The following is a 22612-nucleotide window of genomic DNA, read 5'->3' on the forward strand; positions in this document are numbered from 1 at the left end:
GTCGGTAACTACCTTTTGTTTCCTTCTTTCCCTTCCCTCCCCTCCCTTCCCTCCCTTCCCTTCCCATGACCTTCCCTTCCACCCTCCTCCTCCCTTTGCAACCTCCATTCTTTCCTCCATAACATCCTTTCCTCCTCCTCCCTAATCCTGTTTACTCTTCTTCCTCCTCCTCCTCCTCATTTCCTCCCTCTTTTTTCCTCGTTTTTAATTACCGTCTTTCCCATAAGCGTCCTTCAAGACCCTATTCTTAAGCATCTTCCTCCACCTCTTCTTCCTCTTCCACCTACTTCTCTTCCTCCTCTTCTTTCTTCTCCTCCTCTCGCTCCTCTTACGATTGCTATAGTCTTCCACGTATACCTCGTCTTCTCTTGTCTTCCCTCTTCTTCCTCTCCATCTCCTCCACCTACGCTTCCATTACCGTCTCCTCTTCCTCCTCCTCCTCCTCCTCCCATACCATTTTCGATAGCACCACCAGCTTGCCCGTTTCTCCTCCACTTCTCATCATCCCTCCTCCTCCTCCTCCTCCTCCTCCCAGAAACTCCTCCCTCCATACCCCCGTGGCACCTCCTCCCCCCTAAAACCCCCCACCTCCCCCCCAAAACCCCCCACCTCCCCCCCCACTATGTTCGCTGGGCACTACTAGGCCACGCGCGCTCCCGCCATCGTCAGTCACTAGCTAGTCGCGGTGGAGGGTGGATGTTCGTGTCGCTCTCTCCCCGTCCTTGGCTAGCCGCAACCGTCACCGCCACGGCCTTGCAGACACCCAGCCACTGAATCCGGGAAGGCATATTACTTAGCCGCGAAGGATCTCTGTCGGTGGGAAATTGCATACGTGGAAAATAAGGAGTAGCAGCGTGTGTGTGTGTGTGTTGGTTCAGTCTACCGCGAGGAAGTGAGGGAGGAAGACGTGGACTCCATCATACTCAACCAGTCAGCCAAGCCCAGTTCGACACCGCGTTCCTTTTCACCACTCCTTCCCGCACGCCCACTACCGCCACCACCCGTCCGTTCTCATAGAAAGTGGACGCCCCGTTATCATCTCCGGTTGGCCTAAATAAGTGCGCGTGTGTGTGTGTGTCTTGGTGTGTGAAAGAGAGAGGAGCTCGAGAAAGAAGGAAGTGCGGTCCGTTAGTCTACGTACACATATCCGCACCGCCTCAAGCCCTTCGCCAGCCACGTCTGACCCACTGCAGCGTGTGTGAGTGCATGGCTTGGAGACTCACCCACATTTGGATCCTCCGTGACTTCCCAAAGCTCAAAGAACACGAACAGGAACGACCCGAGCTCTTTGTCAGGCCGCCCAGGTGACCGACGGCGAGCGAAAGAGAAGCTGGAAAAGTCTTACCTCTCGCGCACACCTGAGTTCAGTTACTTCGTTTGTTTACCTTTGCGTTACCTGTCAAAGCGCTTAGCCGAGATGAAGGCCTCCGTGCAGGTGCCCCTCAGCGACGTGATGAGGGCTCCCGAGGGTGCCGCGCCCCACCCCAAGGGAAAGGAACCCCAAGACCTGGCCCTCCTCAGGCTCTTCCTCCTCCTCCAGGTAAATATCAGGTGTTAGGCTCATCATCCTCATCCTTCAGGTATTGACACTTAAGTCTTCTCTTCTCTTCCTCATCCTCATCTTCAATCTCCTCCTTCTGATAGATATTACTCCTCCTCCTCCTCCTCCTCTTAGACATATTAACACACTTTCCTCATCTTCCTTCTCCTCCTCCTCCTCCTTCATATAGATATCAACACTTACTTCTTTTACTCTTACTTCTCTTCTTCCTACTTCTCTTCCTTTTCCAGGTGACAATTAAACAACTTTCTCCTCTTCCTCCTCCTCCTCCAGGTAATATCCACACTTACTTTCCTCCTCCAACTCTTCTTCCTTCTTCCTCCTCCTCCTCCTGCTCCTTATCATCCTCATTAGCATTCTTCTCAGACAAATGGCCTTTTCGTCTTCTGAGATTCCTGTACTCCTATTCTATTCATAATTAATCCTGTTATTTTTTTTTATTATTATCCGCTTCCTTCTTCTAATGGTAAGCCTCCTTCCTTCATCTCTTCCTCCTCTTAATCATAATCCTCCTCCTCCTTCCATTTTGCATATGTTAAGCCGTTTTTGTTTGTTTTGATTATATTTTCTTGCACTTCATTAATATTCAAGCTGTTTTTGTGTTGCGGGTAGCAGCGAGAGTTTTATACTGTTACTACTACTACTACTACTACTACTACGACCACACCAAACTTACACACATACTCACATGAATATAGTTATGTGAATCTGTACTGGAAAGAATGAGAGAGAGATAGAAATGATACAAATTCGTGTGCATGTGTACGTGTGTGTATGGAGGGGACGTGTGTGTGTGTAGGTGCGTGTGTGTGAGGGCGTCAGTGCTTACGTTTTTGAAAGAGGGAGAGGGAGGGGGAGTAGAAGTAGAGGAAGAGGGATAGGGGGGGAAGGCGACGCAGGTATTAAGAGCACATTTCAGGCTTTTCGTGAACACCTGGAGACCACCTGTGTAGAGTGAGGGGACAGAGGGGGAGGGAGGGGACAGGGGGCTTGTAATTGGCCGCTGCCCCATTCGCGTGCACTAGGGTGAAGTGTAGCTGAGTAGGCGCCTAAGTAGCGTATTCGACGCCCATGGCGCAAGATACACGAGGGAGCTGATGCAGGTAACATGGTGGTTGTGGTGGTGGTGGTGGTGAGGGTGTGGGTGTTGTCATTGGTGGTGGTGGTTTTGGTTTTGAACGTGAGAGTAATCGTGCTGGTGGTGGTGGTATGGTTGTGATATATGGAAGTTAAGATTTCAGTCAACAGGTATGAGATTCTATTGGTGGTGAAGATATTAAGTCAGGTATGTAGTCTATGTATGGTGGTGGTGGTGGTGGTGGTTGTGGTGGCGGCGAGGTAGGAACGCATAGCGGTACATAAGGGGGAGGTGAAGGCCGTTCTAAGGGTGAGGGTCGGGAAATGTACTACTGTGAGCCTTGTGTTTTGTAAGGGGGACTTCTAACATTTTCTCTCTCTCTCTCTCTCTCTCTCTCTCTCTCTCTCTCTCTCTCTCTCTCTCTCTCTCTTTCTCCAGATAGTAGTTCTAGTCGTAGTAGTAGAGATAACACACACACACACATACACTCACTCTTATGGGGATTTCTCAACGTCACCACGGCTTAAAGTTTCATTCAGGATATTACGATTGTGTGTGTGTGTGTGTGTGTGTGTGTGTGTGTGTGTGTGTGTGTGTGTGTGTCGCCTCGGGGTCTCTTTATCACATGCTCAGGGTTGGCGGATGTGGTCACCTACACACACACACACACACACACACACACACACACACAATACCCAGGTGTGGCAATATTTCTGACGTAAAGGGGGAAGATTTAGCGCCCTACTCCTCCTCCTCTTCCTCTTCTATCTCCTCCTCCTCCACCTCCTCCACAAACCAAAACCCCACAATCACATACACTCCCAAACCACACGTGCCACAATCGTACGCTTACATAACACAAAATTTCCCATTGATACACATTACGCAAACATAAAAAAAAAAAAAAAATCCTAGTGCTCAATGACGCAAGGAATAGGAAAATTACCCAAAGCATTCCAATACCAAGAAGCGTGTTGTATGCAGGACTCGAATCCCTTATAGTAATCTCAGATCTTATAGTCGACCAGCGCGTGCGTATGAAGTCGATTGTCCACCCTCCTCTCCCTCCCTCTCCCCGGCGCCTCCTCCTCCTCCGCCTTTGTCTGCGCTTCCGTCCATTCTTCAGTGTCCTCCGCCGCCGCTATTGTTTCGGCCCTTCTGACGTGGCTGGGAATGCGTCACGAACCTGCATATTATTGTCTAAGGTGTCGGCTGTCGGCTTGTCTGTGTGTGTGTGTGTGTGTGTGTGTTTATCCGCTCTCGTCTGCCTGTCGCTGGCTCCGTATCTCTCGCTCGCTCTCTCTTCCTCTCTTAGTTCCTAGTGGCGTTCTGCTCGGTTTTGTTTTGTTCTTTTTCCTTTACGATTACTATTACTTGCTTCTTTCTTTCTTTATTTATTTTTTCCTCCTATTTTTCTTCATTTCATTTTTCTTCCATCTCTTGTTCTACTTCTACTACTACTTCTTTTTCTTCTCCGTCAGTATCAACATCAGATTCTTCTTTTACTACTACTACTACTACTACTACTACTACTACTACTACTACTACTACTACTACTACTACCACTACTACTACCACTACTACTACTACTACTACTACTACTACTACCACCACCTCCTCGTCTGCGTCGTCATCGTCCTTATTTCCGCTTACCTTCTTTGTTCCCAATTATTCACAAGCGGCAAGTACATAGCGTCTGGCAAGTGTTCCGACTCGTGTTTCTTTCAATCTGTTCCTATATATTTCATGTCACTTATTACTTATGCATGAACTTGAATTTTCCACTTCAATTTTTTTTTTTTTTTTTTTTTGTTTTTTTTTTTTTAGTGTGTTGGTAACGTGGCAGGGTAGATTTCCTGTCCCTCTTTTCGTGTGTGTGTGTGTGTGTGTGTGTGTGTGTGTGTGTGTGTGTGTGTGTGTGTGTAGCTTGTTGATGTCTATATTGTTCGTTTGTGTTTTTTTCTCTTTTCAACGGCTCTCAAAATCTTTCTCAGCTCCTCAGTGATACCAAGTAAGAGGAGGTTGTTTTCTTTATCTCTATTATCTTGTTTTCTCTCATTTTCATCACACATAATTTATTCATTCAGTTCCTCAGTGATAGCAACAGGAAGTCGTTTTGTTGACCTTTCTAATATCGTATCTTCTCTCATTTCAACGGCTCACAATATCTTTCTCTAGCTCGTCAGTGATACCAACAAGAGGTCATTATAGGCTCCTCCTCATCCCTTTTAGCACACCGTTCTAAACTTGATGTCAAAATCGACCTAGTAGTTCTGAGTTTTCTTCCTTTTTAACGGCACGCACAAAACACGTGTCCTCAGCTCTTCAAAGATACCTACAGGAGGCCTTGGTCTGGACACAACGCTCTAAACCTCATGTCAAAATCGTCTTAAATCCTAATTGACGATCGCTGTAATAGTTTTGAGTTTTCTTTCCTTTTAACGGCGCACAAAACACGTCCTGTAGCCTATCATCCTTTGACGCATTGGTGGTAGCACGTCGTTTTAATCGTCTCGTCTCTCTTGGCACAGCGTTTTGAGCCTATTCTCGCTGCCCTTCCCTTTATCCCGGCCAGCGCGGCATCCCTTGAGGTGCGTGTCGTGTCCCTCCGTCATCGTCGCCTCCGGGAAACGTGTCGCGCTTTCCCGGGAAGTTAGAATGATTCACTTTCTCTCCTGACGCACTACTGCCCTGGAACTTCCCACTGACCCCCCCCCCCCCCTCTCTCTCTCTCTCTCTCTCTCTCTCTCTCTCTCTCTCTGGGAATAACAAGGAATATATAATTAGAATGGTGAATAAGTTTGTAAGAGAAAACGCCTCGCTCCTCACCTGTTTCAAGGCATGACTGAAGAGATTATGAGCACATGTTCCACGGGTGTCTCAAGACCTCTCTTTTGAATGCTGTTGATGGGTGGACGTGTGTGTGTGTGTGTGTGTGTGGTGAGGTGATACGTGGGCTTAAGGGGGAAAAAAGGAAGACAGCATACTAAAAACGAAGAAAGATGAACATGCTGAATGAGAAGATATAAAGAACTTAATGGAAACGAAGAAAAAAAGTAGAATATAAAATCGGCGGCGGCGTCTTTCTTGAACTCACCAGAAAACGAAGGATAAATAACACACTGAGAGCGAAGATAAACAGAACTTACTGAAAACGAAGAGAAAAAAAAGTAGAATATATAAAATCGTGGAGGTCATTCTTGTTGGTAATACTAATAGCGTAGTAGAAGAGGTTACTAATAGAAGGAGGAGGAAACATGGAAACATGGAAACGCAGGCAACAGAAAGCCTATTGGCTCATTACGAGGTTGCCCGTTCTGGTGATTTAATCTGCTCGACAGCCTGGGGCCTGGGGAGCAGATGAAAGCGCCTCGATATTGAGGAGCAGATGAAAGCAACTCAATATTCAGTTTACTCCCGACGCAGCGAAGTGACGGTCGATTCTATATTTGAAGGAGTTGATAGTATTCGCATTTACTACTTCTGAAGGAAGATTGTTCCAGTGACGGATGACTCGGTTTGAAAAGAAACTCCTTCCGATGTCTGTGTTACATCGACTAGACTGAATGGGTAAACCGTTATTTCTAGTTCTTAGGTTGGTTTGCAATTCAAAGAAATTGGAGTAATCGACGTTATTGAATTTTTTTAGATACTTGAAGACTTGAATCATATCTCCTCGTAGGCGTCTTTTCTCCAATGTAAAGAGATTGAGTCGCTTGAGTCGTTCCTCGTACGGTTGAGCCCTTAAGGTTGGTATCATTTTCGTGGCGCGTCGTTGAATCCTTTCCAGTAAATCAATGTCCTTTCTGTAATTAGGAGACCAGAACTGTACTGCATACTCGAGGTGCGGTCTTACCATGGAATTATACAAGGATAGCATCACGTCTGGCGTTTACACACTGAAGTTCCTCGCTATGAACCCGAGCATAGTGTTGGCTTTGTTGTATGCTTTTTTACAGTGATTCGCGTGTTTCAGGTCACTGCTGATAGTGACTCCAAGATCCTTTTCCTCCTGCATCGCTTGCAGAGGTCTCCCATTCATGATGTATGTGTGGTTACTATTTCTGGACCCAATGTGCATGACTATGCATTTGTAAACCTTACAGGACATGTGCCATTTTCCGACCATTCGATAATGTGATTGAGGTCTTTCTGAATGATTTCGCAGTCGGTCTAGTGTCATCAGCAAATTTCGATATTGCTGATGACACTAAGGTGGGGGGAAAGGAGAAGAAGAAAAAGCGCAATAAGAGAACATGACAAGAACCACAACAATATTACTCAAAACTCAGAACCTTGCAGCTTGCCTCATCACCCCCCCCCTCTCCCTCTGGACATCCTCTTTTTCCTCCTCCTCCTCCTTCCCCTCCTCCTCTTGCACATACCATAAGCAGGGAACCCTTAACTTGATGATCACGTGTGTTTGTGTGTGTGTGTGTGTGTGTGTGTGTGTGAGTGTGAGTGTGTGTGTGTGTGTGCTGTTTCATATGCATTCTTCATTCTATTTCTACTTTTCTTCTTGTTCTTCATCGTCATCACCCTCTTTCCCTCCTCCTCCTCCTCCTCCTCTTACTCACCTTTTTCTCCTCGCCAGGTAATGAGTCACGTGTTAATGAGTAGGTGTGTACATTACCTTTGTGTGTGTGTGTGTGTGTGTGTGTGTGTGTGTGTGTGTGTGTGTGTGTTTGTGTGTGTGTCATCCACTTACTGCGTACTGCATCGCGGGTTTTTGCGTCACACTTTACGAGGAGGGGATCGCTTCTTTCTGCCTTCTCGTCTTTCTTTCTCGGATTAGCGTTTTTTTCCCCTCTCTTTTTACGTGTTTATGGACCGTCACTTCATCACTAATCGGAAGGGATCGTATCTATCTATCTTTCTTTCTTGCTTTCTTCTTTCTCAGATTTTCATACTTTTCCTTTTTTTGTTTTTTTTTTCCTTTTTCGATACGTTTTGCATATTTTCTTTATCTCTTTTCATGTGTTACGAGATTCTAGTTTGTTTTGTCGATTGTTTTTGTTTTTATTTTTTTTGTTTTATAGCCTATTCATTTTGTTTATTTTATGTTCATTCGTCTTTTTTTCTCAAGGGTCGTCGTTCGCTTGTCATTTATTTTTTTCTTTTATTTATTTATTTATTTATTTATTTATTTATTTATTTATTTATTTATTTTTTTTTTTAAGCTTAATAAGTGCAACGATATTCTTCCTTTCGTTTTACTGATTACTTTTCTCGTTGTTTTCTTTCTATATATATTTTTTTTTATAGAGAATCCTGTTAGGTTGTTTTCTTAAGATACTTTTTTTCCTTCCTTTTATCACGTATTTTAGTTTTTATTCTTTCTTTGCTCTGATGGTTATTTTTAGGGTTTTCTTTATCTATTTATTTATTTATTTATTTATTTATTTTTTACGTTCAGCTCTGCACAAATTTTCCGTGATCTCGCCTACAAAGAAAAGGATGAGGCGCACTATTTTTAGCGATGAAGTACAAGGCATCAGATACGCGAAGATATCTATATTTATGGCTGTTAAGAAGTACATCGTCTTGGGCCACTGATAACTGAAGCCCTCACGAGTACTTTCACCACAACAACCTCGCCTCTAACTCACCCCGTTCAAGATAACCGCGTATGACTGAAACCCGTATCGACGCTTCAGTTCACCTCTTTCATGTCTCGTAGAAGTTCATGGGGTTTCAGTGGAGGAACGTTGCCAGATTGTCGTACTCAGCTTCTCATTTTTCCCGATTTCAGGCTAAAAAATGTCCCACCCACAAAACTAACGATACCTATTTATATTTATTGCTAAAAGTGTTAATTATAGAGGGGTTTTTTGCAGTCATTATGCGTTAGAAGTGGGAAAATCTAGTTCGGTGAGTACGATATCGTGTCATCCCTGCAGTGGAGTGTTTTGTGATGGCAGTGATAGTTGTACATGGCTTCTGCATTTTGAACGAGAGAGTCACCCATGCTTCGTTCTTTCAAATCCATTCATTTCCTCATCTATGGGACACTGTTTGGGGTCTATCAATATCTCTGTTTCCCTTTGAAGATGATAAATTCCAAGTGTATTAAGAGTGTTTGAAGTGCACCGCCGTGTGACCTTGCCGTTGCGACCGAGTGCTCTTGTTATCATTCTATCAGTCGGGCAATCAGTCAATCTGTTAACCCTCCCTGATCTCTACGCCCCTGGTTACGACGCCCGGCCCAAGCATTCCAGCACTTCCTCACATGGGGTTACAAGGATACAGTGCAATGTGTGGTAGTTATTCCTCCTCCTCCTCCTCTTCTTTATCTGCCTCATCTTTTTCAGCATCTTCTCTTCATTCATCTTATACTCTTCATCTTCTTCATCCTCTTCTCCATCTTTTTCAGCATCCCCATCTGATACTCTTCAGCTTCTTCGTCCTCTTCTCTTCATCCTTTTTGTACTCTTCTTCATCTTCCTCCTTTTTATCCTCCTTTGTATCTTCTTTAGCATCTTCTCTGTTCAATTTATCCTCATCCTTATCCTCTTCTTCATTGTCTTCCTCCTCTTCTTCCTCCTCTGTATCCTCTTCAGCTTCTTCTTCGCCTTCTTCATCCTCCTCCTCCTCTTCATCATCTTCGTTCTCTTCCTCCTCCTCTGCACCATCTTCTTCGTCCTCTTCATCCGCCTCTTCAATATTTTTTCCCCTTTTCATCCTTCTCTTTGTCCTTGTCCTTCATACTCCTCCTGTATGCTATTTTCCTCCTCATCCTCAGTTTTTCCCTTTTCCTCCTCTTTGTCCTCGTCCTCTATAGCATCTCTCTCGTCGGTACCATCTCATCCTCATCCACACTTGCCATTCAGTATTTTCGGGGAAGAAGTGAAAATGTGACAAGGCAGATAGTTAAGTGTACGATAACTACCAACATGACACGTGAAATCAATAGGTACTTAGAACACACGAGATAGTTGATGTAAAGAGAAGATAAGTAAAGAGAAAACATTAGCAAAGAAAAGTAAACAAAGAACGGATTGATAGAGGGAAAGAGAGACTAGAGAATGATTTAGAGAATAGAGATAGAGAGATAAAGATAGAGAAATGAAGAATAGTGATTAATATAGAGCTTAGAATAGAGAAATAGTAAATAATGAAAGAGATAATAGAGAGTATAAATAGAGATAATATAGAGATTAAAATAGAGAAATAGTAAATAGAGGTTGATATAAAGAATAAAAATAGAAAAAATAGAAAATGGAGATAAACAGTGAAACAGCTAATTGAAAAGTGAACATAAAACAAAAAAATAATAAGGTCAAAAAACAGCTAAATCAATACCCAGGTAGACAAATGACCCAGGTAAAGGTAAATCCGCGTAATTAGATCACCTGGAGATATTAATTACAGGTGAGACATGTAGGTAAAGGTTGGAAAGAAAGGTTAATTAAGGAATGACTCGCACCTGTCTTCCTAATTAACCTCACCTGTTCGAGAGAGAGAGAGAGAGAGAGAGAGAGAGAGAGAGAGAGAATGGGTGGCACAATGGTTATAAAAAAGTCTATTGGTAAAATCACCGGCGTTCGAATCCTTTCTCTTACTCAACCTTGGCTGCTCGGCGCCTTGGAGTCTTATTTTCTTTATTTTTTGTTTTTGTTTTTGTTTTTGTGCCCGCCTCGAAAAATGAAATGTGCTAAGTCTGCTCCTTACTTCACCTCCTCCTCCTCCTCCTCCTCTTGCTCCTCCTCCTCCTCCAAGTAACGGGACATTCCATCCTTCTCCTCCGTCACGCGTTTTCCCTGAATGAGTGCCTTGATGAGCGGTTCAGGAAGGGGGGGGGGGTTAAGGAAGGTCAGGGGGAGGGAAGGGAGGGGAAGAAGTGACAAAGTAAGCAGGAGAAAGGGAAGGAAGGGACAAGGGAGGAGGTTGGGAGGGGAGAGAAAGAGGAGTAACAAAGAAAGGAGAAAGGAGAAGTGAGGAAGGGAGGGTGAAAACGGTACCAGGGAGAAAGGGGTGACAGGGGAGGGGGCCAGGGTGGGTCAGTGGATCAGTAAAAGGGGAGCAGGGTGTCAAGGGGGTGAGGGTGCGCTTGAGGACACGTAACCCATCTCAGAGTCACGTCCACCAGCTGATCTCCGGATGTGACGTCACGAACATAAACAAATAGAGGGCGTGTTACGTGCGTGTTAGGGGGGGAGTTGCTTGTATGCGTGTGTGTGTGTGTGTGTGTGATGGAAAAGCAAGCGGAAGTTTATTATGGGAGTCGTTGAAGCTAGTGGAATCATAATTATTGTTGAAGTAATAGTAGTGGTGGTGGTGGTGGTTTGTTTATCTTCTCTCGTTCTCGCTCTCGCTCTTTATTTGTTGTTGTTTTGTTGCGTTCTTTTTCTTTTCCGAGAAGGCGAATGTAAACACCGCCATTGACTTACTAACAAGACCAGAGACGAGAATTCAGAGGAAGGGAACGCAAGGCAATCAGGTGACACACACACACACACACACACACACACACACACACACATGCCATTGACGTCATGAGTGAGGGATTTCTTGAATGATAACACGCTGTCTCTCTCTCTCTCTCTCTCTCTCTCTCTCTCTCTCTCTCTCTCTCTCTCTCTCTCTCTCTCTCTCTCTCTCTTCCTGGGTCCTTCAGAGAGAGAGAGAGAGAGAGAGAGAGAGAAAATTTTAATGACTTCATGGTGGACATAATGCCATCCTTGTAGTCTCTCTCTCTCTCTCTCTCTCTCTCTCTCTCTCTCTCTCTCTCTCTCTCTCTCTCTCTCCACTATATTAGAGGGAAAACACACAAATAATCGTATCGCACCTTTGCTGTAGGCCCGAAATGAGGAGATAAGAGAGAAAGATAAAGATAAGCGATAACAATCATCAACACGTACGATACACCCTACATGAGAGAGAGAGAGAGAGAGAGAGAGAGAGAGTAGGGTACTGCGTCATCTGCTAATCTACCCTCACTACCAAAACACTCATAATCACTTCTAATTTTACTCCTACAACCACTACGCCGTATCTTAGACATCATTAATACGCCTTCTATCTTTATTACTCGTTGACAAAATCCTTCCTAACATGGAGTACAGACGATAATAAAAACAAACTACTAAACTGGATAAATGAAATAAAATACTAAATAAAAAAAGCTATCAAATTTGAATGCCAAGGGTAGTTGGGTGGTGGCTTGTTAGGGGGAGCGTTGGGGCGAGTGAGTGAAGCGACGCGCCCCCTGTGTATGCTCCCCCAATAGCAAAGCATACCAGGGCCATTTATAGGGAGCACGCACCGTACTGTAGACCATTACCTAACCGCTCCTAATACAGTACCCCACGTCCCTACCCTTCCCCTCCCCTCCCCTTCCCGCCCCTTGCCGCTTTATCTTCCGCCATTGACCCCTTCCCTTCCTTTCGCTCCCTTTCGTATGTCGCTGTTAACCCCTTCCCTTCCCGCCCCTTCCTTTTCGTATTTCCCGCCGTAGACTACTTGCCTCCCCGCCCCCTACCTCTCGTATCTGGCTCCGTTGACCCCTTCCCTCCGCGCCACTTTGCCGCCACTCATGAACTCTCGAGTGTCTTGGGGTCATTGACGTCACCCAAGGGCCCAGCAGGTGCCACGCTCGGCCTTGAGACGCTCGAGTCGCCCTCCATCCACGGCGAGGGGCGATTAAACAGCCTCTCGTCGTTAGTGTTTTGTTTTTGTAGGGCTGCGTGTGTCTATGTAGGGTAGAGGGGGGTATGTTTGTTTGTGTGTGTGTAGGGGGTTTGTTGTTGTGGTAGTTTGTTTTGGTTACTCTATTCTTTGTTTTTTTCCCGTTTTCTTCTTCGTATGGTTCGTGTTTATGTTCTTTTTCGTCTTTAATGTATTGTTTGGTTTTCTGGTTTGTTTTGGTTTCTCTTCTCGGCTTTCTCCTTTTCCTTTTCTTGTTTTCATCTCCTTTTCCTGTTGTGTTCTTTTTCTCTGTTCCCTCCTTTTTTTCTTGTTTTCTTCTTCCTCTACTTTTCTCTAGTTTCTTCATTTTCATCTGTTATTCGTTATTTTCTCCTCTACTTTGTTTTTGGTTCCTCTCTTCTCTTTTCTTTCCCTTTTTCATTGTTTAATTCTTCGTCTGATTCTCTTACTATGTTCTCTTCCATCTCTTATTTATTCTTTGCTTCTCTTGTTTCTCTCCTGTCTCCTATACGTCACATCTGTTCTCGTGCGTGTCTCGAGGGATCCATTGTTGGTCTGGTGTATATTATCTTTGTTTTTGGTGGACACACACCATTGTTGACAGAGAGGGAGATATCGTGGTCTGAGTGTTGGTTTTGTATGTGTTTCTACGTCGTTTTATTAGTTTCTAGTATTAAATGACTCTGAGGGGACGAAAGTCAGGTGTTGGGTGGGTGGTGGGGCGTGGCGCCACGTTTATTGGGCTCCTGTGGGTGGTTTCGTGGGTGTTGAACTGATGCTCTAATGAATCTAATCGTATAGTCTAATTGTATACCGCGATATCTTGGTAAACGTAAACATGAGGAATCAGTGTCGACATAATGAACTCTTGTGTACCCGGCGGCGAGGAACATGTGTCGGCCCCTGGGAGCAAGTGTGGACCGCGACAAGTGTTCTTCGTATTGACGTCAGGCGCAGATGTTATCGCGGAGTGACGTCAAGGCGGCACTGCAGGGCGGGTGTTACGGCGCGGCGCCGGCCTTGCTTGGTGCATCTGTCCTGTTCCGTGTGTTATACCGTGGTTTCTGTTGTGCATGTGAGTGTGAGAGTGTGCTGGCCACGCCGCTCCGTGCTGACGCAGTGTGTTTGCTTACAGGTTGCTGGGGAGCGGAAAGCCGAGATCGAGGCGCTACTGCGGGGTCCCGAGAGGCATGTTGAGGATCAAGAGCCGCCCGCCCACCGCCCCAAGCGGCCCTCGCTGACCAGGCGGTGGAGGAAGCAGCTGCCCAAGAAGAAGTCTTCCGAGGATGATGACTCGTCCCTCAAGTCCCTCTCCACCGCCTCCACCCCGTCCTCTAACAACTCCTCCATCAAGTCGAGCAGCAGCAGCAGCTCCCCGCCCAGCCAGGACAACAGCTCCCTCCTCAGCCCGCCCGTGTCCCCCGCCACGTCCAATGGTCACGCGCACTCCCCCGGGGAGAGTAATGACGCCCTTATCATCAAGGAAGCGCTGCCGGCGGACATCAACGAGTCTTCGGACATGTCAATGCTGCAGCGACTGGCACTGGTGCGTAGATTTCTGTCCTGTTATGACCCTGTGCAGTGTATGTTAATGAGGAGTTAAATATTTCACCTATACCAATGTTTTCATTAGGTGTTCTTTTGAATGTAGATATCAATGTATCGTATCTTTCGCAGAACGCCCTCAACCTCACAGCGCCCGCGTCCTCCGTGCTGCTGCGGGAGCGCCGAAACAGCTGGGTGCAGCTCTCCGGCCACCCCGGCTCCCTGGCGCCAGCAGGGCCCGGCACCATCTGGAAGAAGCGAGGCCCCGAGCCCGTGGAGACGCAGGCGTACCAGGCCCTCATGAACGACCCCGCCAGGGAGATCGCGCCGACCTTCTTCAGGGAAATCGTCTACAAAGATGAATGTATCCTTTTGCTCTACGGCATAATACCGGGAAAATGTTTGGCAATGGTTATAACACACACACACACACACACACACACACACACACACACACACACACACACACACACACACACACACACACACACACACACACATGTAATACAGAGAGCACACCGTATCCACCCTACAGTATACTCAAACATGCCCATTACACACACACACACACACACACACACACACACACACACACACATGTAATACAGAGAGCACACCGTATCCACCCTACAGTATACTCAAACATGCCCATTACACACACACACACACACACACACATACACCGTTTACTCTTAAGTTTTACTCCCCCATGACGCCCCAGCCCCCCATGAATTCCCCAGTACTTTCCTTGACCACCGCCTCCAGTCTTCATTGAGATGCGTGACTTGCTGTACGACTTCCACAACCCGTGCGTCATGGACATCAAGATGGGCACGCGAACCTTCCTCGAGTCCGAAGTCTCCAACACCAAGGCGCGCACTGACCTCTACGAGAAGGTGAGGAGTCTGCTTGATCCATTGTGCCCGCCATGTCTTAGCCCCCTCACCCCTTGTCTGCTTGTCCCCCCTCCTTGTCCCTCCTCTTTGCTTCTTCTTTTTCCCTCCTCCCTTCCCTGCCCTCGTGTCCCATTCGTCTTTCTCTTCTTCCTCTCCTTTTCGTTCTTCTTACTCGTCTCACTTCCTTCTTTCTTTGTCTCCTTCTCCCCTTCTTTCTTTCTTTTCCCTTACTTGTCTTTCTCCTCCCTGCTTTCTCTCCCTGTCTCCTCCTTTCTTTGCATTCTCTCCTTTCCTCGCCTCCCTCTCCCCTTCTTGCCTCCTCTCCATATCCTCTTGTCCCATCCTTATTTCTCTTCTCTTTATTTTCTTTCCCTGTCTCCTCCTTCCTTTGCATCTTCTTCCTTTCCTTGCTTCTTCCTCCCGTTACTTCCTCCTTTCCTTCTTGCCTTCTCCTCCCCTCTTGTTCTATTCTTCTCCCTCCTTTGCTTTCTTCTCCCCTCCTTTCTTCCTTGGCCCTTGCCCTTTCTCCCCTCCTCTTCGCCATCTTACCCCTTCCTCGCCCTCTCTCTCTCTCTCTGCTTGGTATTCTCCTTAGCTGTGTTCTCTGTCCATGCTGAAAATACCACCCGGTCCCTTAGCCCTCAGTGTGTGTGTGTGTGTGTGTGTGTGTGTGTGTTTCTCTCTCCCCTCTCTATCTCTATCTGTCTATCTATCTCCATCTTTATTTATTGGGTTGGAATGGAATATTGATGATGGTAGTTATTCTTAGAGGTGATATCAGTTAGTTGTGGTGGTGGTGGTGATGACTGTGATGGTAGTGTTGGTGGTGGTGGCGGTGGTGACTAGTGGTGGTGGTGGTGGTGGTGATGACTGTGGTGGTGGTGGTGGTGGTGGTGATGACTGTGATGGTGGTGGTGGTGGTGGTGGTGGTGTTGGTGATGACTGTGGTGGTGGTGGTGATGACAGTGATGGTAGTGTTGGTTGTGCTGGTGGTGGTGATGACTGTGATGGTAGTGTTGGTGGTGGTGGTGGTGGTGTTGGTGATGACTGTGGTGGTGGTGGTGACGACATTGATGGTAGTGTTGGTGGTGGTGGTGGTGACTAGTGGTGGTGTTGGTGATGACTGTGGTGGTGGTGGTGACTAATGGTGGTGTTGGTGATGACTGTGGTGGTGGTGATGATGATGGTGGTGTTGTTGTTATTGTTGCTGTTGTTTTTGGTTGTGGTGCTAATGAGCCTCCCCGCCCCCTCAGATGATCAAGGTGGATGCCTCCGCGCCCACCTCCGAGGAGCACGAGGCGCACGCCGTCACCAAGCTGCGCTACATGGACTTCAGGGACAACATGAGCTCCTCCCGCTCCCTCGGCTTCAGGATCGAGGCTCTCAAGGTAAGGACCGTTGGATTTGTTTCCTGTGACTCATATCTGGAGTCTGCATTTGTCGTAACACGTATTAATAGAACATTTTGTATTGATGTTGAGGTGCAATGTAGTCCTTGATTCTACTGAGAGCTGAGACCATTGATGTTTAGATACAATGAAGTCCTTACTCTTACTATAAAAAAAAAATGAATATTATCAGTCTTGGTTAGGTAGTTAAGATCATGATATCAAAGTCTTTTCAGTATTTTTTTACAATTCTGATGCATGCATATGATATAGCTAACATACATTGGCAGTAAATGTTTACCTAATTTTGACATGTTGTGTAAAGTAAAAAAAAATTGAAAACCACAAATCACTTGCAATGAAAGTTTTAAGAAATTCAAGGAGGAAGTAACCAGCATGTTGAGGCAGCCTTTAGCAATGTCTCCTCTCCCTCCCCCCAGATGGCCGGCAAGGAGGCTGTGACGGAGCTGCAGACAGTGCGCAGCCGGGAGCAGGTGATCAACACGATGAGCGGCTTCCTGCGGCGGCGCGAGGACACCAAGCGCCAGGTCATCTCACGCCTCCAGCACCTCAAGAACGTGTTTACCAACTCAGCCTTCTTCCAGAAACACGAGGTGAGCAGCACACACACGCAATTCTTTCTTTCTCTCTTGCTTTATTTTTTTTCTTCTGCTCTTTTACTGTATTTCTCTTTCCTTTGCTGTCATTTTTATTTATCATCAGTTGTCATTCCAGAACTATTCATTGCCACTAAGTTCTGATAAATGCAATTAGGTGTTTTTGATACCCATGGCTACACAAATTTATCTGGAGCCTAAATTATGAATGTCTAAAGTAACAAAAACTGTACAATTATGCCGTGAATACTTTAGTATCTATAGCTACACTAATTGATCCAGAGCCTAAATTATGAATGTCCAATGTATCAAAAACTGTACAATCTTGTCAGAAGAATATTTATCTCATCTAATATTCTGTGTAGCTTTTGGACCTATCTCTTTTTTATGTTCTTGTCTATAGGCTTCATGAGTGGGCATATATTTACCTGTGCACTCCTCTTCACAGGTAATTGGAAGCAGTATATTGATCATTTACGACGACGAGAAGGCCGGCGTGTGGATGATCGACTTTGCCAAGACTGTGCCTGTGCCAGAGGGGATCAACATCACCCACCGCAAGCCCTGGAACCTGGGCAACCACGAGGAGGGCTACCTCACCGGCATCGACAATCTCATCAAGGTGGGCAGAAGCATCACGTTGAAGTAGACTGTAGCTAAATCTTGTCTCCTTCTCATTCCCCTTCCCTTTCCCCATTTTCTTCTTCTTCCCCTTCTCATTATCATCATGCTTGGTAAAAATTGGAAAGACAGAGTTCAGAAAGGAAAACTACCAATATCATGAATACATATTTTTTGGTCCACTTGAAGATACGGTGGTTGAGTGGGTTAATGTGTCAAACTGAAAGTAATAGTCAGAGCAAGGCAGTTTGAACCTCACTGCTCCTTCGTAGTTCTAGTAAGTGTATCTGGTCTTAAACCCCAAGACAGCAACCCCATGTAAATATTGGTTAAAGCTGTCAGTCGAAAGAAGAGTATTTATTTACCACTTACGCCATTTTTTTTACGCATCTACCCATCACTTTGCAAGGACGTACTTTCATCCCCCAGAGATACTTGATGTTCTCATAAGTGTTAATGCATGAACTCGAAAGAGCATCGTTATATTAGTGACAGCCTGATAAATTAAATAACAGGTGGTGAATGTTTTGCAGTGCTGTGCTCCCTCCAACTTGTTTTGTTTCTCTTTATCACTTGCCAGTTGTTTTATTTCTCATCACTCCACACCTGACGTAGCCACACTCTTTCTCACAACAATGCGATGCACCTATTAGTCCGATGTTGCCTTGGGAGTATTGGTTGGATAACTGCGACTATTACAAAAGAGCACAAGGACTTTGAACGTGTGGCCTGAGTGTAGAGGATAAAAGTTGTAAATACTGGTTGGGTACACCCTGGTTGGCTTGTTGGGTCTCTGTACATCAAAAAAGTGTGTGGATGCAAAACTTCTGTGACTTCTTTATCATTTGGGTTTTCCTATCCATCAACACTTCTCCAAATCATTCAAGCCATTGCATCACTGCAGTACAAATCTGTCTTTGGCACACTCCTTCCCCATTGGTTTTTACTTTTCAAGACTGGAATCCCTTTGCCAAACTTATTATTTATTTTCTCTTACTGGCCTGGTATTCTTTGCTGCTGCATGGCCTGTCTTATTTTTTTCTCAACGTTCCCTTCATGTTTCTTACTAGAATAAAAAGTAAAATGCAAAACACTCATGGTAGTTAAGGATATTTGATTACTTTCCATTGTTTTGTTGCAAGTGCTTTGTTGCCAGTCTTTACTTTAGTGTTGTCTTGGAATTATATTCACTGGAATTTTTAGCAACACTTATTGTCCAGAAATCTTGAGCTCTGTTCCATATGTCTGTAGGAAGGAAATCACTAAAGTGTCCTGTCTTTCCCAGGTTGTGGAGGAAGTGCCAGCCAGCAAAAGTAAAAGACTTGGGCTCTTCCACAAGTCTTGAGCCAAGGTGACGGAGTCGCTGTAAGGATGTCGCTTTCCTGCCGTCACTCCAGGCTAAGTTCGCTGGCAGCGCTGAGGCCACCGACAGTGGCTCGGAAGAGCTGAGTGGTTCTGTTGCTGACTCACTGGTCAGCTGACTCAGTGGGTGATTCTTTGGGTTCTTGAGTGACTCAACACTGGCAAGAATTGTCTGAATGTAAGGACACTCATTGTTTCCTCTTTTCCTTTTATTCATATCTAAACTATATGATGTATACCACATCTTATTTATCTTGTAAATTATCATTCTTTTAGGCAGAAGAGAAATTGTTATTTCTTTAAGAGTTTTATCCATTTTTAAACCAAAGTTCATTTGGTTTTGACAGTGTTTATATACTGAGTGTTATTGTGTTATGTATTATTGAGCCTGTGAAGCCCTGCGAGGTGGAACACTCTGTAGGGTTAGGAAGGCATTTATGTGCAGCTGGTCCATAGCTGCCGGGGAGGCAGACCAGCGCCGAGCCACAGTGCCGGACCATGAGCCGTGCAGGGCCGCCGGGGCCAACAGATCCCCACAAGCTGACGTTGGTGTTCTGACACTCACTGAGGTTGACCGCTAGCATGGTATTTAGTATTGTTGCGTGCACTTGTTAAAGAGCTTTCTGGATGCACAGACACCAAAGAGCTTGTTGCTAGGAGCATTTTGAAGCCCTCCTGCATATTTGTGTGGACTTCCAGGATCAGGGACGGGAGGGTCGGCTTAGGTAGTGTTGTGAATGGGATGTGGGGTCGTAATTGTAATGACTGGCAGACAGCTGGCTTATGATGAGCCAGCTGTGCAGCCTATATTAACAATTGATATAGCCAAGAGTGTTAATTGTATTCCTCTCTCTCTCATATACTGTGATAACATATATTCAGTGGGTATGTGAGTGTGTTAGGCCATTAAGGGACGTAATTTTTCTTACCAAGGTAAAGTTTCAGTTTCCAAGTAGATGGTTTTCTCTTAATTTAAGTATTTTTTTTTTTCTTTTGCACTCTTCTGTCCCGGCTCCTCCCTTGCATCAGCCGCCTGGGTGAGGGGGAGCCACAGGTGGAAGCATTCCTAGAAGTAGTTGACGTAATATTCCTGATGTTTTGACCATTTCTACCTCCTCAACTCTTCTTCACTAGTGTTACGGAAGAGTCATGACAGTGTCACTAAGGGAACAGGACAGTCATTCACGTGTCATTCAAACACTTTGTAAATAACACACTCACTCGCTTCCTCAAAGTGAGTGAGTGGTCAGGGTTCTGTGGCGGGTGAGTGGCTGTCTGGTGCTTGTTTGTCTTCATGATGCGTGGCTACACTTGCTGTGGTTGTTAGGGGTGAATGAGCATCTGCTGGTTGTTGTTTAGTACTTCAGTTTGTTTGTTAACCTCGTAGCAGGTGAATGACTAAAACTAATCCCATGTAAATTATTGATAACTATGACTCTAATCTCAGCAATGCAATATCAGATTAAGTTCAGTGGAAAAATATAAATGAGCTTTCCAGTTTTACAGTATTAGCTACCTTTTCCTTCCTTCCTTCCGCCTTCCCCTGCCTCGCCTCCTTCCACATGTTTGATCCGTGTGGTAAAAAGATGTTTGGTGTGTGACGACACTCTTGATGGGATGTATGGCAAGCCTGGCTACTGAGGAATGCTCCCACAGATCACACACACACACACACACACACACATACACGCACACATGCACACGCACAAATACACACACAGAGCCACACACTCAGGCCATTCCATCATTATTCTGCTCATTTTCACACCTCTTGCCACGTTCCAAGAGTTCCTCCTCAAATTACTTAATATCTACATGAGAAAAAGAATCATGTCGCACCATTCACCTCACTAGTAATTTTGACGTGTCTGTCACTAAGAAACACAGCACTTGCCTATTCCGATGTGCCAAATGACCACCCAGACAAGATGCGTGCGGCAGGCTCTTTGTTACGTGTTTACAAATCTTCGCAGCTGTTCCATTAGCCGGGGTTATGACCACTTTTGTCGGTCTCTTAAGTGGGTGGAGTGAGCATCAGTGTCTGGGGGTCGTGCTGGGTGAGGCAACGCTGCTTAAGGACGCTTCATGATGAGTCAAGTGCTTGGGTCTGATGGATGGTGTGATGAGGAAATAGTTACACAAACACACACACACACACACCTCATTTTAGTCTCATGATTTAGGAGGCAGAGCTTGTGTAAGAGGCTGTTATTAAAGGAATGTGGACTTAGCACACAAAAACGGGACATGATGAGGAAGTGCCCTTTGTGACGTATTCTCATTATCTTCTCAGTTTTCCGAGTCATCCTTTACATCTCGCCCCAACACACACACACACACACACACACACACACACACACACACACACACACACACACATCACCTCCCTAGTACAAACTGGTGTGAAGATACTAATGCAGGGAAGATTTTTTTTTTATCATTTATCATCACCATAGTGAGTGTAGGTATTAATTATTATGAACTGTATCGGGCCTCTTCCATATGGAGTATTTTCTACATGTGAGAAGTCGCCATCGCTGTACAGGATAATAATGATGCGAACTGTTTTTATTAATGTGGTTTTACATGTTGCTTTGTTTGTGTTGCTGTATGAATGTGAATGTGTATTTGTAACTACATGTAGCATAACAAAGAATTCTGTATATGTTTATTTATTCACACACACGACACATCTACTCATCAAGACAATATTCACTCCTTTTTGTATTTCTTTATAATCTAGTCCAAATGTTTATATATAGATAAAATAAAGCAAAGAGAAATTGTTACATGTGTTTGTTTATCACCCTCTCTCTCTCTCTCTCTCTCTCTCTCTCTCTCTCTCCCCCCCCCCCCCCTTGCCCGTCCTTCCTCTCAAGAAACTTTCAAAACACCTCTTGAAGCAACATTGATCTTGGCCTTGTTGGGTCTTCCTTTGTTTACTATCTCTCGGGGGAATGTGTAAAGTTGGAGGCTTACACCATAGCAGCACATAGCCTCAGTGCTCATCTCTGTCACACAAGCTCTTGAGGCTGTGGTGGGGTTAAAATCTATTGCCCCGGGATACTGAGCCGGTGTGACATCCGGGTTACCACAGTTTACCAAAGGAGAGAAAAAAAAAGAACAGCAGAAGAAAGAAAAATAGAAAAAGAGGAAAGTGAGAGAAAATAAATGTAAGAAGAGGAAGAAAGATAAAGAAAGAACATAAAGGAAAAGTGAAGAAAATTTAACAAAGAAAAGAGGAAGAGAAAAAGAGGTTTCGTCAGGTACTCTTTTATCCACCGGCTCGAAACAGAGGATGGATGGCTTGGTGAGCTGCGCACCAACTGCCCGGGCTGGGATTCAAACCCGGCCCACGGATTGATAGCTAGACACGCTAATCACTGCTCCATTAAGGTTGCTTCTCTTTCTCTCTTTTTTTCGTTTTTACTTTTCTTTTTCTCTTTCATTGTGGCCTGTCTTCGATGTCTCCCTCTGCCCCCTCCTGAAAAAAATTAGGGTCAGTTTATTATTTTATTTTTTTACCCTGCTCTGCCCTTTATTCCCCTTCCCCCCTTCCCCAAAAAATCTAAGGTCAGTTTATTATTTTATTTTTTTACCCTGGTCTGCCCTGTATTCCCCTTCCCCCTTCACCCAAAAAATTGAAGGTCAGTTGATTTTCATTTGTTTGCCATAGTCTGCCCTTTATTCCCCTTCCCCCCTTCTCAAAAAAAATTAAAAGGTCAGTTTATTTTCAGTTTTTTGCTATAGTCTGCCCTTTATTCCTCTTCCCCCCTTCTCAAAAAAAATTTAAAAGGTCAGTTTATTTTCTTTTTTTGCCATAGTCTGCCCTTTATTCCTCTTCCCCCCTTCTCAAAAAAAATTAAAAGGTCAGTTTATTTTTATTTTATTACCAT

At 45.1% G+C, this 22612-nt stretch overlaps 1 protein-coding gene across 2 annotated transcripts; it reads left to right on the forward strand.

Moving 5' to 3' along the window:
- The first annotated feature begins 662 nt into the window (after nucleotides 1-662).
- Nucleotides 663-21503, forward strand: LOC127007793 (inositol-trisphosphate 3-kinase homolog). 2 transcript variants are annotated; one of them, XM_050879102.1, is made up of 8 exons: nucleotides 663-1540; nucleotides 13423-13833; nucleotides 13965-14196; nucleotides 14598-14728; nucleotides 15982-16116; nucleotides 16557-16730; nucleotides 17182-17355; nucleotides 18640-21503. In XM_050879102.1, the coding sequence occupies exons 1-8, from the start codon at nucleotides 1418-1420 to the stop codon at nucleotides 18697-18699; spliced, it is 1440 nt and encodes a 479-aa protein (XP_050735059.1). In that variant the 5' UTR covers nucleotides 663-1417; the 3' UTR covers nucleotides 18700-21503. The 2 variants fall into 2 exon arrangements, with proteins under 2 accessions (XP_050735059.1, XP_050735058.1); XM_050879101.1 differs by lacking the exon at nucleotides 663-1540 and adding an exon at nucleotides 13073-13332.
- The last annotated feature ends 1109 nt before the right edge of the window (nucleotides 21504-22612 follow it).

The sequence above is a fragment of the Eriocheir sinensis genome, chromosome 36 (genome assembly GCF_024679095.1).
Source record: "Eriocheir sinensis breed Jianghai 21 chromosome 36, ASM2467909v1, whole genome shotgun sequence".
In the NCBI taxonomy this organism is placed as follows: domain Eukaryota; kingdom Metazoa; phylum Arthropoda; class Malacostraca; order Decapoda; family Varunidae; genus Eriocheir; species Eriocheir sinensis.

Coding starts and splice junctions, on each gene's coding strand:
- LOC127007793 (XM_050879101.1), top strand. CDS start 13,126: ATGAGGAATCAGTGTCGACATAATGAACTCTTGTGTACCCGGCGGCGA. Junction 13,834..13,964: donor TGCTGCAGCGACTGGCACTG/GTGCGTAGATTT, acceptor TATCTTTCGCAG/AACGCCCTCAACCTCACAGC. Junction 16,731..17,181: donor CCTTCTTCCAGAAACACGAG/GTGAGCAGCACA, acceptor TCCTCTTCACAG/GTAATTGGAAGCAGTATATT.